Source organism: Elgaria multicarinata, chromosome 10 (genome assembly GCF_023053635.1).
Source record: "Elgaria multicarinata webbii isolate HBS135686 ecotype San Diego chromosome 10, rElgMul1.1.pri, whole genome shotgun sequence".
NCBI classification, from domain to species: domain Eukaryota; kingdom Metazoa; phylum Chordata; class Lepidosauria; order Squamata; family Anguidae; genus Elgaria; species Elgaria multicarinata.
The window spans coordinates 46,179,005-46,195,634 of NC_086180.1; the positions used below are offsets into that span (position 1 = coordinate 46,179,005).

At 42.3% G+C, this 16,630-nt stretch overlaps 1 protein-coding gene across 4 annotated transcripts in view; it reads left to right on the top strand.

The window, feature by feature from the left end:
* The first annotated feature begins 494 nt into the window (after positions 1-494).
* Positions 495-16,630, top strand: part of GAB1 (GRB2 associated binding protein 1) — a 99,039-nt gene continuing 82,903 nt past the window's right edge. For 2 of the 4 annotated variants that reach the window (XM_063136119.1, XM_063136122.1), the window contains exon 1: positions 497-746. In XM_063136119.1, the coding sequence (XP_062992189.1) occupies positions 675-746 (72 nt within the window). In that variant the 5' untranslated portion in view covers positions 497-674. Of the gene's footprint in view, positions 747-16,630 lie in introns of all 4 variants that reach the window. The other 2 variants (XM_063136121.1, XM_063136120.1) reach the window with 2 other exon arrangements.

A 16,630-nucleotide genomic window follows, 5' to 3' on the forward strand; every position in this document is an offset into this window, starting at 1 on the left:
CGCTAGGCAAGGCGGCAGCAGAGAGCGAGAGCGCGCCCTCATTGCCCGGGTCCTCCCACTGTACCAGGAAGGGCGAAAGCGCCGCCAGGCAGGCAGGCAGAAAGAAAGTAGCTCCCATGGCATGGAGGCTGGCTGGCCGGCAGCAGCAGCAGGCGACGGAGCAGAGCTGTGTGCTCCCGCCCGCCTAGTGCGGAGGCTTCTGCTCCGGAGAAAACACATCGGGAAGGGCTTTTCCCGCCGCGGCTACTGCAGGCAGCAGGGTCGGAGTAGCTGAAAGTTGTGGCGGTCCAGGCTGGGGACAGACGATTAGGGCGACGGGAGAAGAAAGACCCTTTGCTTTGCCCGCTCCCAAGTAGACTGTCTCTGCTTTTAGCGCGAGCGCGTACATACATATATATATACGCACACGGTCTCTCACTTTCTCTCACACACACCCTTTTCGTCCCTCCCTTGCTCTCCCTTTCCCGGCCGTCTCCTCCCTCTCCTCCTCTTTCCCCTCCTCTTTCCCTTCCCTTCCCCCAGAGTAGCCGCCGGAGGAGGCAGGCAGGCAGGCAGGCAGGCAGGCGCGGTGCTCCTGTTGTGCTCCTGGGTTGTCTCCTCGGCCCAGCCGCGCCGCAGCTGCCGAAGGAAGAATCTCCCCCTCCTCTTCAGCAGCAGCAGCAGCAGCAGCAGCCATGAGCGGCGGGGAGGTAGTCTGTTCGGGCTGGCTCCGAAAGTCACCGCCGGAGAAGAAGTTGAAACGCTACGTAAGTGTCTCTCGCCCTCTTTGCCCTCCCCCCACCGGCTCCGCTTGCAGCCGCTCTCCGTCCCTCCTTCCTGTGTTTTTCTTTCTCATTCCTTTCTTCATCCCTCTTTTTTCCTCTCGTCTCCCACCCCTTTATCCTCTCCCCCTACCCAGCCTGGGTCGGTGGAGTCCCTCACAGCTGCCCCCTTCTCCTGAAGGTGTCTGTCTGGGAGTCACGGAGCCCGAAAGCTTCCCAAGTACTTTTCAAAACTGCCAAGTGCGCAGTTTTGGATTGTTTTTACAGCGTTTTGCAAAGGGCCCTGAGCGGACGCAACTTTTTATCTCCTGGTTTATTGCCGTTTGCGGAGGGAGGGGTGGGGGGAGTTTTCCATTCGTTTCTCCCAGGACAGTATATCTTTAAAAGATGAAAACCTGTCTCAAAAGTCACTCAAGATAGCACTGGGTGGTTCATTCTGGAGGACATAAATTTTCTCTGCAATGATTGAAAAATAATAATAATAATAATAATAATAATAATAATAATAATAATAATAATAATGATAGATCTTGGCCATATTTTTGTTCTTAGAACTTTTAATGGCTAACTCTACATGATAGCTGTCTAATCTGATTTGCAGCATGAAGAAGAGAAATCTATGGCTGCTGCTGCTGTTGTTGTTGTTGTTATTATTATTATTATTCCTCCATGAAAAGAACTACTTTTCTTCCATGAAAAGAACTACATGCAAGCAATGTATAGGTTGTCACATGTTAAAATCTTCATCAGGTGTATGTGGAAGCTCCTGCCAATCACAATTTCTCAGTGCCCACAGCATAACACACATGACTGTGTGTGTTTATCTCTAATTTAAATGTGCAGTAGAATTTGCCACTCTCACAACATCTATGCGTGTATTATGAGGAATGCTTTGGGTTACTGGGTGGGTCGGTGGGAGACGAATCTATAATGTATAGATATGTTTGAAATCAGGTGACTCGAATCCAGATTCTTTCCCTAATATCCTTTTCTTAAATGTACCAGTCCACTTGAGTCACATACAGATCTGGCATTTCTAAACTGTGCAGGCATGGAAAAATAAAAGCTGTCCAGGACATTGATTTCTGTTTATTGTTGATGGTTTTGCAGAACTCTGTAACATGTATGGCTTCTATAGAGATCATATATCTGTTCTAGTCGCAGTGGGGTGCCATTAATTTGGTGCACCGTGTTAGTCCTAATGCCATTCAAAGCTATGAGTATCATGGCATTTGATTTGTATACAAAAAAAATTCTCTGCAATACATGCTATTTCAGTCAACAACTAACACTTTTTAGCGCCAATGATACATACATACTGGACTGGGTTCATTCTTTCAGATAACTTCAGCCAAAAGTACACTGTCAGATTTGGGTCTCTTTAAAAAATATATGCTTGGGCTGTCATCCAAGTGCAAAATAAAAATAAAAATACCATCTGTATATTCATACAACAACTTTTCACCTGCTTCTATTCCCTTCTAAGATTTGTCTGAAGTGTCTAGTTAATTGGCCTTGACTAATTGCTTGGCAGTGTTTGCTTTCTTGAATTAGACAAGTCAGTTGTGTTCTGATACAGAGGAATTGTGGAGTTCCTGTCAGAGTAACTGTTGAAGTAGTTCATATGAGTGTATAACCCAAAGTTAGCAATCTCTACATTTCTTTACTCTTCTCTTGCCTGGTTAAACAAAACATTGTCTTGTATTTGTTTAGCTATGGTGTTTCTGCCTCTGTTAATTTGTTTGTCTGATTTATTTATTTATTTATTTATTTATCATACTTATACCCCGCTCCTCAGCCAAAAAAGGCTCTCATTTTGGCTGATGTTATGTACACCTCCCTGGGATAGCCCTTGGTGAAGAAGGAGAGGCATGGATAGTTTTAAAAATATATAATCATGCTATTTCTTACATAGCTATTTAACGATAGAGATTGGAATGAAGCGCTCCTAATGAGCTCCTTGCTACAAACTTTGTTTATGCCTGTGATCTTTTCTGAGACTGAAATGTTGAAGGGGTTACTGTGTAAACAAGTAGTATTTTTGAACAGTACCAGAGGTGGTATCTTGGGATGGGCTGAAATTGGACTCAGACAGTTTGTAGCAGGCTTTGACAGTGACCTGAAATATTGACACATAGGATTATGGGCATGTGTAGACAAATCCAGGGATGTGAGGTTGTCTGTTTGGGATAGCAGTTCCAAATAATAAATCTTAGGAAGAACATATGAAGCAAACAGTTTAAACAGGCTGAAAATGGAGGAAAACGGAGAAAATGGCACCAGTGCATCCAGTTTGGAGAAACATTTGGTTAGATCCAAAGATTCCATTCCTTCAATAGAGGAACACCCTTATATTGGACAAAGGGAACCTTTGGATCCAACACCCTGACTCCTGCTGCTCAGGTATGTTAAGTATTTGCCTGCTAGGATCATCCTCCCCTCCTCCTGAACTAGCAAGTCTCTTTCATGGGGTTTCAATAGAAATACGTATAAAAATGCATGAACCAGTCATGCAGTTCTTATAATTTGGGATCTGTTACTTTTGCATGAGTTCACCTAAAAGTTGTTCTATCACATTTTGATATTAATCTGCAATTAAGCACACACACATCCCACAGATTTGTATTTAAATATGCATATCTAATCATACTTTTTGTCTAAACATTTCTAAAGGAATGGTCTGTTAAAATAGGCATTTTAAATATGTATTTTCATGTTTTTTGAGTCAAGAATTGCTTTGGAGCATTTGGGAAGTACGCCGCCCTGAGATCTTAATGATATAGGGCGAGATACAAATGTTTTAAATAAATATAAAACCTAGTGGTTTGGGAGCTGACAGTCCAATCAGTTCACATTGGAATTGCAACTGTTGAATTCCGCAAGCATCCTTAATTATAATTAGTAAAGATTTTATTCCTTAGTTGTGAATTCTTCTATCAAAAAGTAATAGCCCACCAGTGGACTATTACCCCCACCATATAGGGGTGAGAAAGAAGGAAATTAGTAAAACATATAGGGGTGAGAAGGAAGGAAATTAGTAAAACGTGTATATGGGCAGAGGAGGATTCTGTTGGATGAAGTGGGTGGTTGAATGCTTTGCGTTTGGTAGAAGAGCATCGGGGTTTTGCTTGGGCCAGCACCTAGAAGTCATTGGTATAACGAAAAATTATTTTATAGTTCTTTCGTGTGTGTGTTTGTTCAACAACAGTACTTCCTGCCCCTGCTCTGTCATCATCCACTGATGCATTATACCGAGGGATCATCTCGATGACTACCTTTAATTTCATAAGTTATCCTTGTATTTCCTCCAAATTGGACAGAAATAGGACAAGTTGGGCTGAAGAATATGAATTTCACATGAGTTGTTGCTAGTGCCTGTCGCAGACAGATTCATACTTCGGTATTGCTGTTAGAAGTGCTGGGTGGCAAACCTTCACTCCATACTGCTTTTCTTACTGTTCAGTACTTTATTGTCTCATAGGCTTTTTGTGCTCCACTGAAAATCCTACTATAAGTTAATCACTGTGTGCAAATTTTTGTCATCTTCTCTTCAAACCAGTCCTTTAACTGATTGCTTGGAAGTATATTTTGCTTGGGTAGCAATGGGTTGTTTGCCTCCTGTGACTTAGTTTAATGTTCGAAGTTGGAGAGGGAAGTGAGCTGAATTTTGGAAAAGTATTCTTGTGTTTGTATTTAACCTGAATCTGCTGCTTTGTCCAATCTACTTTCAAGGAAGCCACTACTTAAAGAATTCAGATGGGGTGTTGCTACCCCTTCTCTTGAGTAAATGTGCTCTCAGGAAAAACAGAAGCAAAGCAGCATTTGAATGTCATTCACTATGCTGTTTGGGATACAATTGTTGTACTGCCACTCTTCCCTTTGAGTAAATTTTGTGAAACGGTGGAAATGAATTACACCTTCTTGGTAGATTCAAAACACGTGTTTACTTTATCCTAGAAGAAGAGGCATAGCATTCTCAGATGATTAGCACAATGAGCATTCCTGGTTCCCCATCATCCATTAGTTTTTATATTGTATTTTATATTATGGTTTTATACTGTTGTTTTATACTTTGAATGGTTTTAATTTTTGTGAACCGCCCAGAGAGCTCTGGCTATTGGGTGGTATAGAAATGTAATAAATAAATAAATAAATAAGCATTTTCGCTCCCAAGGCAAATTCCTTAGACTGGGGAGCAAGCTCTGGATGGGTCTTTATAGGGCTTGGTCAATTTCAGATTGGCCTGTGGGGTCAGCTGGCAGTACCCAGGTAGGCTGGCACTGCAGTGTAGTTGGCACCATTATACCACAAGGCTTAGTCCTCCAGACTTGCTGATGAACTAGGTCACTGATGGTGCAGCAGGTAAGTTGCTTGAAGCTCTGGTACAACCCCCACCACCTACCATAGAATTGAATGGGGCAGGATTTCCCTTTTGCAGCAGGTCTACATTAGCCTTCACCCAGCTTGGCTGTTAGGAATTGGCCCAAGTTTGGTTTCTGACTCTTAAGTCGGAGGCAGAGCTAGAAGAAGCCCAGCTGAGACAGGGCAGGGAAGGAAATTCCTCAGGACTCTCCAGGAGTCATTGAAGAACCTTCCCAGGGTCTTATCAAGCCAGAGGGACATGTTCAGAAAGCATCTCCCCCTACCCACTGTCAGAGGGGAGGAACACAGGAATTGACAGATGCTAGAGCATGCTGCCAAGTTAAGCAGGCAGAGCTGAGAGGAGATGGGAGGTGTTCCACCAGATCAGCTGCCCATCAGAGGTTGGGTCTGGAGGATCCTCCCTGAATGGAGGAGCCCAGAAAAAGCCTGTCGAACAACCTGTCCATTAGTTGAAAGGCAACTGCCCTGCTTTTAGTAGCTCCCTTAACAAAAGCCCTATTTAGGTAATTAGGCCCAGAAGGCAGCTCCCAGATTTTGCAGATGCTACAGGTATGAAGAAGTGCTATTAATTAAACCAAAGTGTTTGTAGATTGCATAGCTCGTCTTTGTTGCCTCACTACGCAGCAGGAGGGCTTGGAATTACTGATAGTGGCACCCTTCATATGTGTTGGACTATTACAACCCCCAGCACTATACTGGAGATACTGTGAATTATTGACCAACACATCAGAACATGCTGGACTGGAGAAGGTTTTTTCACATGTTAATCATTTTACTTTTCTACAAACCCACAAGGCCATGAAGTACACAGTTCAGTTCTTGTCAGTGTAATCCTGTACATGTCTACTGAGAATTAAGCCGCATTGACTTCAAGGGGGCTTACTCCCAGGAAAGTGAGTGTAGGATTGCACCTTTAAGGATGCACCTGAGCTCTCATCATCTTTTACTACTTCAGCTGTCCTATGGAAGGTGGGGGAAAGGGGGGAGGAAGCAGTTCTTGCATGAATATTTGTCCAGTGTCTTCCATTCTGAAGACTGGTTTAAAGAATTCATTTCACTTCTCTGAAATCTTTTTAACTTTCACAGCCTGCTGCTTTGGTGGCATCTGAAGTAAGGCTTACAATTCATAGACAAACCGTTTCCTCCTTCAGATATTGTATTTGTCACTTTAAAGTTTATAGCAATGTGCAATGTTTTGAGTTTTTGTTTGTTTTGTTGTCAAGATTTATTTGTTTTGCTGGTATTACTGCTCCTTTTAACTTTACACATTTGGAGAAGGCTCACTTTTTTTCTTTTTTAACAGGAAAAACTTTTCATTTTTATATCTTCCTCAGTTCTCATTAACTGGCATCTTCTTGGACTTATTCATGCCTCCCTTTATCTGTTGTATACATAAAACCTGAGCTTCTTTTCTCATTTTAATAACTTCTGTGAGTCTTGGAGAGATTTGACCCTCTTGATTCTCTCTCTTTCAACTTCCTTCTAACTAATCCCCTTATTTTTAGAAGTTTCCTCTTTTGAAATTAAATATGACTGTGTTGGCACTTTCTGGGCAACTTTCCATTTACATATGTTGAATTTGATAGCATTGTGGCCACTGTTCCTACATCTTCCACCAGATCACATGCATAGCTAGAGATCAAGCCCAGGGTCATCTTCCCTCTAGTCAGCTCCACAGCTAATTGTTCTAAAGCACAGTCATTTATTGTATCTAAAAATTTAGTCTTTGTTGCAACCTGATGTAAGCTTATTCTATTAGCATAAACGTAGTTGAAGTCACTCAACAAAAAGAATAAAGAATAAACAACAGTTGCCTTCTTGATTGTTCTCCATCTCAAGATAATCTTTGAAGTTTTCGGTCAGAAGGGTGGTAGTATGTACACTTAGTGTTTCTTCCCACAGTGGTTCTATGGAGGAGGTTGTTGCTCTTAAATTTACTAGTTTATTAGATTCAATGCCGTTTTTGATCGTCACTAAAGGAGGAGGAGTCCCAAACTGGATGGTCCTCAGCTCTTCTCTCTCCTCCAGGAGTTATTTAAAAGCTCCTCTACAACTTTTTTTGATGTTAAGCATTAGCAACCCAGAGTCCAACTCTTTTGGACAGGTCCAGCTTGTCAAAAAATGTTCCCCATGTATTGATACCTTGCTGCTCATCCCATATAGCTGGTTCTGTTTGTGGAAGGGAGCATTTCTGAAAATGCCATCTTGGAGGCCCTAGACCTCAGCATTCTGCAGACCACCTTAAATTTCTCTTCCAGGACTGTATTTTCCATTGTTGTTGGTGCCAACATATACCACAACCCTTACTCCTGTCTTACACTGTCTCAAACAGAAGGTAGATCTGGATCTACTGGTAGATCTCTGGCAGGGATTTCTGACTCCCAATTATTTAACAAGAGCATCAACAAAATATCTCCCCCTCCCCAATTATACTGCTGAAATGAAGAAAGCTTGGGGTAACCAGGAGTGGATTATTTGTGTGGAAAGATAAAATGAGCTGCATATAGTTCTGAGCTCAAGAAATTTGTTTCAAGTATCAGAATTACTTTTAATTAAGTTTTTGTTTTATAACTGTATCTTATTATGCTTAGCTTCCTTAAGCACCACTTTTTGCAGAAAGGTGGGAGACGGATTAAATAAGGGAGCAATCCTATGGGGATAGCCATAAGTCTCCAAACTCTTAAGCTTTGGTCTGATGCACCCACACATTCCCTTGGACACTGTCTGGATCTTGTTCTCACTCGGAATTGCTCTGTGTTGGACTTTTCTACTGCTCACTTTCCGCTGTCAGATCATCACCTAGTTTCTTTCAATATTACTCATAATCCTCCTCCTTCACGTCCCGCTTCTCGCTCTTGTCGTGACTTGCAATCTATCAATTATGAGGCTTTTTCCCAGTCTCTAGCCTCCTCCCTTCCTTCTGTCTGTTCGGCTGTCTCCTTGGACTCAGCTGTCTCCTTCTTTAATTCCTCCTTATCTTCAACTCTTGATAATCTTGCTCCATCTACAACTCGGATAGTTCGCCCTTCTCAACCCCAACCGTGGCTCACCTCTTCCCTCCGCTACCTTCGCTCTTGTTCCCGGGCAGCTGAACGCCTTTGGCGTAAGACCAGGGACCGGGTAGACTTTGTCCATTACAAATTTGTACTCTCCTCTTTCTCTTCTGCCATCTCACTGGCCAAACAGCAGTACTACTCAACGCTGATCCAGTCAAATGCTAGGCATCCTCAGCGGCTCTTTGCGTCCTTCAATTCTCTTCTGAAGCCTAATCCGCCATCTCTCCCCGCCTCTCTGTCTGCTAATAACTTTGCCTCTTTTTTCAATGCTAAAATCCAAACTATCCGCTCTGATCTGGCTAGCTCTGCTCCTCTTCCAGTTCCTGTTCCTCATCTGTCAGCTCCTCCTGCAAATTTCTCTGCGTTTCCTTCGGTCTCTGCGGATGAACTGTCTACAATACTGCGCTCTTCGAAGCCTTCCACTTGTTCTCGTGATCCGATTCCTTCTCGTGTCTTTATTAATCTTATTCCTGCTATCCTCCCTTCCTTGCTACATATTATTAATCTTTCTCTGTCCTCTGGTTCATTTCCTTCTGCTTTTAAACATGCTACAGTCTCTCCCATTCTCAAGAAACCTACTCTTGATAGGCTATCTCTGTCTAACTACCGACCTGTCTCTTTGTTGCCGTTTGTTTCAAAGATCCTGGAGCGTGCGGTCTACTCTCGTTGTCTTGACTTTCTTTCTAGTAACTCTGCTTTGGATCCATTTCAATCTGGATTCCGTCCTCTGCATTCCACCGAAACAGCCCTTACTAAGATCACCAATGATCTCCTTATTGCCAAGTCTAAAGGCCATTATTCCGTTCTTATTCTCCTTGATCTAACTGCAGCCTTTGACACGGTTGATCATGATCTTCTCTTAGATTCCCTTCATGACCTTGGATTTTGTGGCTCTGTCTATAACTGGTTTGCCTCCTATCTAGCGGGTCGCTCTTTCAGCGTGTTGATTAATGGCAGCTCGTCTTCCTCCTTTCCCCTTTCAGTAGGGGTTCCGCAAGGCTCGGTGCTTGGCCCGTTGTTGTTTTCCTTATACATGTTGCCCTTGGGCAAGCTTATTCAATCTCATGGCCTCCAATATCATCTGTACGCCGATGATACACAACTATATCTGTCATCTCCGGAACTTTCTCCTGATGTTCACGATCGTATCTCGGCATGTCTTTCAGATATCTCAGCTTGGCTGCTTCATCGTCGCTTGAAGCTTAACATGGCAAAGACTGAATTGCTTGTTTTTCCTCCTAAACCTTCTCCTCATCTCTCATTCTCTCTTACTGTCAATGATGTTACGCTTACTCTGGTCAAGGAAGCTCGTAGCCTTGGCTTTATCTTCGACTCCTCGCTCTCCTTTATTCCTCATATTGAGGCAGTAGCTAAATCTTGTCGATTTTTCCTGTATAATATTGCCAGGATTCGATCATTTTTGTCTGTATCTTCCGCCAAGACGCTTGTTCATGCACTGGTTATTTCATGGTTGGACTACTGCAACCTTCTTCTCTCTGGCCTTCCTTCTTCTCACATCAGTCCGTTGGTTTCTGTTCACCACTCTGCCGCAAAGATCATCTTCTTAGCTCGCCGCTCCGACCATGTTACTCCGCTTCTGAAATCTCTTCATTGGCTTCCAATTCACTTCAGAATCCAATATAAACTTCTCCTGTTAACCTTCAAAGCTTTTCACGGTCTAGCTCCTTCCTATCTCTCCTCTCTCATCTCACACTATTGCCCCGCTCGTGCTCTTCGCTCCTCTGATGCCATGTTTCTCGCCTGCCCAAGGGCCTCTACTTCCCTTGCTCGGCTTCGTCCATTTTCGTCTGCTGCCCCTTACGCCTGGAACACTCTTCCAGAACATTTGAGAACTACAAGTTCAACCTCAGCTTTTAAAGCTCAACTAAAAACTTTTCTTTTTCCTAAAGCTTTTAAAACTTGATGCTGTGCAGACTTCTACTGTTACTTTCTACTGTTAGTTTTTCCCTACCCTGTGCCTGCTTACCCTACCCTGTACCTGTTTGCATTCTCTTCCCCTCCTTATTGTTTTACTATGATTTTATTAGATTGTAAGCCTATGCGGCAGGGTCTTGCTATTTACTGTTTTACTCTGTACAGCACCATGTACATTGATGGTGCTATATAAATAAATAATAATAATAATAATAATAATCAGAAGCTTTTGGATATCCAAAGCAGAGATGTAGGCATGGCAGATGCAATCTTTGTGTCTGTGCTCTTCCCACTCTGTACTTTTGCTAGATAGGTGTTCTTGCCCATCTAGTTGAGACATTTTGGAGAGGGAGGGAAGGAAGGTGGGGAGGCCTGGGGATACAGCATGGGCTATTCCCTCCCCGCCACCAGCGTGGCCCATTTTCCCTCCCTCCAAGGTCACCTTTGTGAACTTGGAAAGGCAGCCAGTGTGGTTCTCTCTGCTCCAACTGCGAGGAAAGCGGGGAGCTCAGACTCCTCTGCCTGAGGTTGGAGTGGTGTCTCTGATCTCAGATCCAGGAATCTGAACTGTCGTATTCGCCCCTCCCCCGCCCCCAGATTCTATCTATGGGCCATAGGATTGTTCTCTGAATGAATCTAAGTGTTTAGAGCACCAAGCTCTAGTTGGTGCATCTCAGGTTCCCAGTAAAGAATAAATTAGGTTTTGTAAGCTTGAGGTTTGTCCACCATTGCTCTAAAGAATGACAAGAGAGGTTTTTGTCCCTTATAACAGATAGGTTCATTGCCATTATTCCTAATAATTAAATATCCCACTACCAGCACCAAGCTCAACCCTCCCCTTCATGTGAGAAGATATCCGTTTGTAACTGGAATAAATTATTTCTCTAAGGGCTTGATTTTCTCTTTCTCAACATGTCCCAGGACCATCATTTTATAAAACAGCGGAGGAGCTATTGGCGTGGGAGGGGTGTTCTCTATCATGTCTCTGGATGTCTTGCCTGCAAACCTCTCTGTTTTTCTCAGCTTCTCCAAGTTGTCTATCTTTATACGAAAGGGGAAGAACATGGCACCTAAGAGCATGAAGTTCAATGTATTGAGCACATTCTACAACTTCTACCCAACAGAAGTGTAAAGCACAGGATGATCCTCCCCTCTGCCACATCCCTGCTGGCTTTCTAGCTTCATAACTGGGGAAGAGGACCTGTGTTTGTGGCGAACTTGCAGCCCCAAGGCTGTTCAACCCAGCCAATTGATTCAGCTGCTATAGAATAAACACCTCTGCATGTGAGAACAAGACCAGAACATGAGGTGATTAAAGGTCATGTGAGTTTTTAGGGAGTGCAGGAATCTGGCCCACTTTATGTGCTGCTGAATCTACACCTTCATTTTTAAACCTTTACTATCCTTTTGGTCTCCCAGGCATTGCACTACAGCTAAAACTAGTTCTCCCTCTTAGTTAAATCATCCCTTTTGTCCTTTCCAATTAAATAAATGTACTACCCACTCCCACTGCACAGGCAAAGGGGTGAGCAATCTGTGGCACTCCAGACGTTTTGGGCTGCAATGTACATAACCTCAGTCAACACAGCCAGTGCCTAGGGATTATGGGAGTTGTAACCCAAAATATCTGGAGGACACCAGAGTGCTTACCATGGCAAAGGGGAGAAGGACCTCTGGTGATTGCCTTAATGGTGGGCAGGTTCATGTTGGAGTAGGCAGCCTTTTCTCTTATTATGGAAATATAGGGTGACCATATGAAAAAGAAGATAGGGCTCCTATATCTTTAACAGTTGCATAGAAAAGGGAATTTCAGCAGGTGTCAATTGCATATATGGAGAACCTGGTGAAATTCCCTCTTCATCACAACAGTTAAAGCTGCAGGAGCTATACTAGAGTGACCAGATACAAAATAGGGCAGGGCACCTGCAGCTTTAACTGTTGCGATGAAGAGGAAATTTCACCAGGTTCTCCGTATATACAAATGACACCTGCAGAAATTCCCTTTTCAATACAACTGGTAGATACAGGAGCCCTGTCCTCCTTTTCATATGGTCACCCTAGGAAATAATTATGAACTAGCATGATTCTGGCTTTGGATATGTAGTTTTGGCTTTTTTGGTTCTGTATTGCCATGGTATACTGTTTGTGTGTTTTTAACAGTCCAGCATTTGTATAAATGGATGCAATGTGCCTTGTGAGTTTTACATCTGAGTATTATGAAAACTCAGGTTTATCTGGATTCATGTGATCAGATTTTTACCCTTTTTAAAACATAGGAGGAATTTCTGATGCCAGGATTACTTGTTCCCTGCCACTGATATTTGAGAGGCACACTTTCTCTCTCTCTCTCCTCTGCTGGCTGTGTGCAGTTCATTGGAAAAAGAAGCTTTGCCCTTGGGATAGAAATGTTTAGATTACAAATTACAGTGGGGGGAAAACTAGAGACAAGAAAATGTTTTTCTTTTTATAGCACCCTACCGTTTCTCCTGTGTAAATATTTTAATAGGCTACAGTAGATCTGACATTTTAAGTTGCATGAAACTGTTTCTTGTTTGCTGAAAGGGCAGATTTCTTAACATGGGAATAGCAATGCTGTTGTGTTTAGCAGCTTCTCGGCCCTTTCTGAGGAACTGTCTAGCCATGTTGGAGCAATGGGATGTTGTAGGAAGTGTTCCATCTGTATGCTCTTTATACCAAGGTGGACTAGGCGATATCTGTATTGGTTCATAGATGAGGTAGGTGTCCATGTGGATTGTTGCTCACTTGGTTCACACAAACTTTGTTACTCTATACTTCATGATTGGCTGGCCTAAAGGTGTGAATTGACTCCACTGAAAAGCATTACTTTGGAGATGAAATTCAAGTTCAATTTGTGATGTTTTATCTGTTATGTCACATGCAAGTCATTGTGTGATGTTGCAAAGTGTTGAACATGTACATGAGAAACATCCCATGTAAGGAAATGTCATTTTAAACTGAGGGACTGTTGCTCCAGAAATTTGGAATGCCAACATTGGGTAAAATCCAACCTAAGTCCTACCCATGAGTTGACCTATATCAGCCTGCCCACACTTTAAGATCAGAAAGTGAGGCCCTTCTCATTTGCCCACCTGTGAGAGCAATTAGGTGGGTAAACACATGGGAGAGGGTCTTCTCAGTAGTGGCCCCATGCCTGTGAAAGGGAAGGAGTTTCCGGGAGGAGAGCAGACAGTAGGAGAGGCCAGGTTACAATGAATCTTATTCCCTCTCCAGCCCTAGTCCCACCCCCACCATCACTCCTTCTCTGGACGGAGGCCCACCTAGAGGAAAAAGAAACAACAGGAGAACAGAAAGGTGAAAATTACTCATCCTGACCTGCTGGCAGCAGCCTGGTAGGGCACTGGATACTTGGAAGCCTCCAAAGTGCAAGCCATAGGATTGTGCCCTTAGTCATGACCAACTTAAGTTCCATTTATTTCAATGGGTCTACTCTAAGGAGGATTTATATTGAATTTTACCCATTAGCTTCTATATATTGCTCCCTGAATAACCTTGCTACAGGGAATAAGAGTAATTCTTATGAAGTTGTCTATGAAGTGATGAGTGATGATAAATTGGTGTTTTTCTGTAAGTGATGAGGAACGGATTGAACAGGGCTCACTGTTTTCTATTATGGCTGCTCCGTTGGGCCCTAAGTAGCAGACTTCAGGCAAAAAATATTTTATTTGTCATTTGGTTTCTGTAGTTTTACTGATTCAGTCTACATAAGCATCTATTTATATGGAAAGATGTATCTACATGTCTACTTCTAAAGTCTTCTTACATTTGCTGGTAAAGGTATTATACGCATAGATGAGATAGTGTAGATTTAAATTTCTGTTGGAAAAGCAATAAAAAATAAAAAAATAATCAGGCTTGTTTCATGAAGTTTTGCATCTCCATGGAAAATCTGCTTCTGTGTAATAGTTTGCATTTTCAGGCTCCATTGCCAAAAGGAAATGCTGGCTGGGGGATGCTGGGAGTTGTACAAATTTTCTCTCTCCAAACATGCATAGAATTACACCCTTTACCCACACCTTGAAAAGTACTTAGGAAAACTATAGGGAATTAGCACAGGTGTACTCCCTTTGAAAAGGCACTCGACGCCCAGATGACACAAGATAAAGATCTAGTTTCTGGTGAATTCATGTTTGGCAGAGTTTTTTGTCCTCTTCTTAGAACCGTGGACCAGATATTGACATCTTTTGTGCAAACTATGTCTAGTTAATTTTCTGAAAGTGGCTTGGGGAAAAGGTGGCACTTCAGAGGAAAAAGTGATGAGAGGTAATACAGCCTAAGCCTCACTTTTGTTCTGTTTTTTTCGGAAGAGGCATATCTTTAACGTCAACATTCCTTTTTCAAATATGTTGGTCATGTGCACTTTGTACAAAGAACTGATTTAAAAAGCTGTGGCCAATACATGCAGCAATAGTAACTATAATTGCATCTCGGTGATATTTGAGGAACTTGTTGAAAGCATAGCCCTATATTGGTGATTATTCAAAGGCCTCTCTTGGGGGAGTGAAAGGGAAAGGCTGACTGCTACTGGAAATATTTCTTTCTGTAAAGCACACTGCCATGTATATCTGGAAAACTGCAGCTTCACACCCTATTAGTTAATGCATAAAAGTGTTAGAGAAAAATCCTGGATTCCGTTTCAGCTAAAGAGGATAAGTCTGGAGTTGCACTTGTTATATGTGGTTTCAAGGCATGGGAGGAAGAAACTCTTTGAAGTTATTAGGCAGACATCTGGTCTGTTGTGCTTTTCAGGTCCCCCCACCCCACCCCACCCCAGCTGATCTGATACAGCACTCAAGTTGACTTCTAAGCATATGAAGCTTTAATACATCATAACAGTTGGAAAAGCTCAGTTGCCTAAATGTGTGTTAAAGAACTTTTGCCATATTTTTCTCCACTCTTATAAGACATGTTCAAACTGAACTGTGATAATCTATCCACTAAGCAATCAGTGAAAGCATCTTGTGCATATGGGATGATTCTTTAAAAGTCTCTTTAAATGGGTGCTGAAAATACTGGGGGAGGGGGAACTACTAGAAACTTCTCTTGCTAGCAACAAACCAACTGTTGGGCCTAGGGCATTGGCCATCTTGTTTTTTTAAAAAAATGTATTTATTTATTTATTGTCTTTTTATACCGCCCAATAGCCGAAACTCCCTCGGCGGTTCACAAAATTTAAACCATTCAAAGTATAAAACACAATATAAAAGCACAACCAGGATAAAATCAGCAGCAGTGCAGAAATACAAATTTAAAACAGCAAATTTAAAATTAATTTATAGACAGTTAAAATACTGAGAGAATAAAAAGCCAGTTGGTAAAGTGGCATGAGAACCATTTGGGAAGCAGTGTTGGCCAGGTATTTTTGCAATTACCATGATGCAATCTCATGAGGTTGACATTTGTTACTACGTGAAGATCTAGCTATGTCAACTGATTATACAAAGCCATAAAATGCGTCTTTCTCAGTTGTTGTACTTAGAACTCTCAGTTGCAGGAGACCCGCCCAGTCTGTTTCTTTTATGTTTTCTTAGTGAAAACAATTTTACTTCAGTTTAGCATAATCTGTGCCCCTCCCCTCCACCAGCTATGGATTATTGTGTTTTTACTCTATTGCTGTTGTCATTTTATTTAATGGTAGACTTTAAAAATATTATATTGTACTTTGATATTTTATTGTATGCTGCTTTAGGGACTTTGCTGGAAAGTGGGTTATATAAATAACTGAAATAAATAGCCTGGTTTGTAGATTGTTTTTGCTTCCTCCCCCTCCCCCCTTGCTAACTGTGCATTTGAAGTGTGGTTGTGCAATAATGTCATTATTGGTGTTGGGAAAAGAAAATAATAGAAGTACATGCATTGAAAGTTTCAGTTTAAATTATTACAGCATTCTAGAAGAAGTGGATTGTACATACACTTCAATAAAAGCTTCAAGATAATTTAGGTTGTTCCAGTTATATGACGGAGGGGCAGGGCCTGTCTACGTGTCCTAAGAGGCAGCCCATTTGACCCTGGTGTGCCCCAGCAGTGTGTGGCCACAGAGAAAATGGAATGGGCATTAGACATGGGAGTTCAGGAAAGAGTGGAAACATGCTGCACGCAGTCTGAATCAAGCTAAATGAAATATAACAGTGGTGGCTTAGTTTTCATTGAGATGATAAGACTAGGGCTGGGCTGTACCAGCTCAGACTGCCAAGTGGGGGCTCACCTGATGATTGCTCCTCCATTCTGAAAATCAGATGCCTTCATATTGATAACTACTCTAGCCTTCTCTCTGATACTTTGTCTTATATGTAGAGGAATTTAGAGTGGGTTGGTGGGTAGGTATGGGAAAGCCACCTCTGTGAGAGTTAGCCCTTTAAGGTGTTCTGCTCTGTGCAGATGTCCATTACCTTGATAGCCATTACAAGAAAGCTCTTAAGTCATCACATATATCAGTGCTACTGTTTTATCATGTGC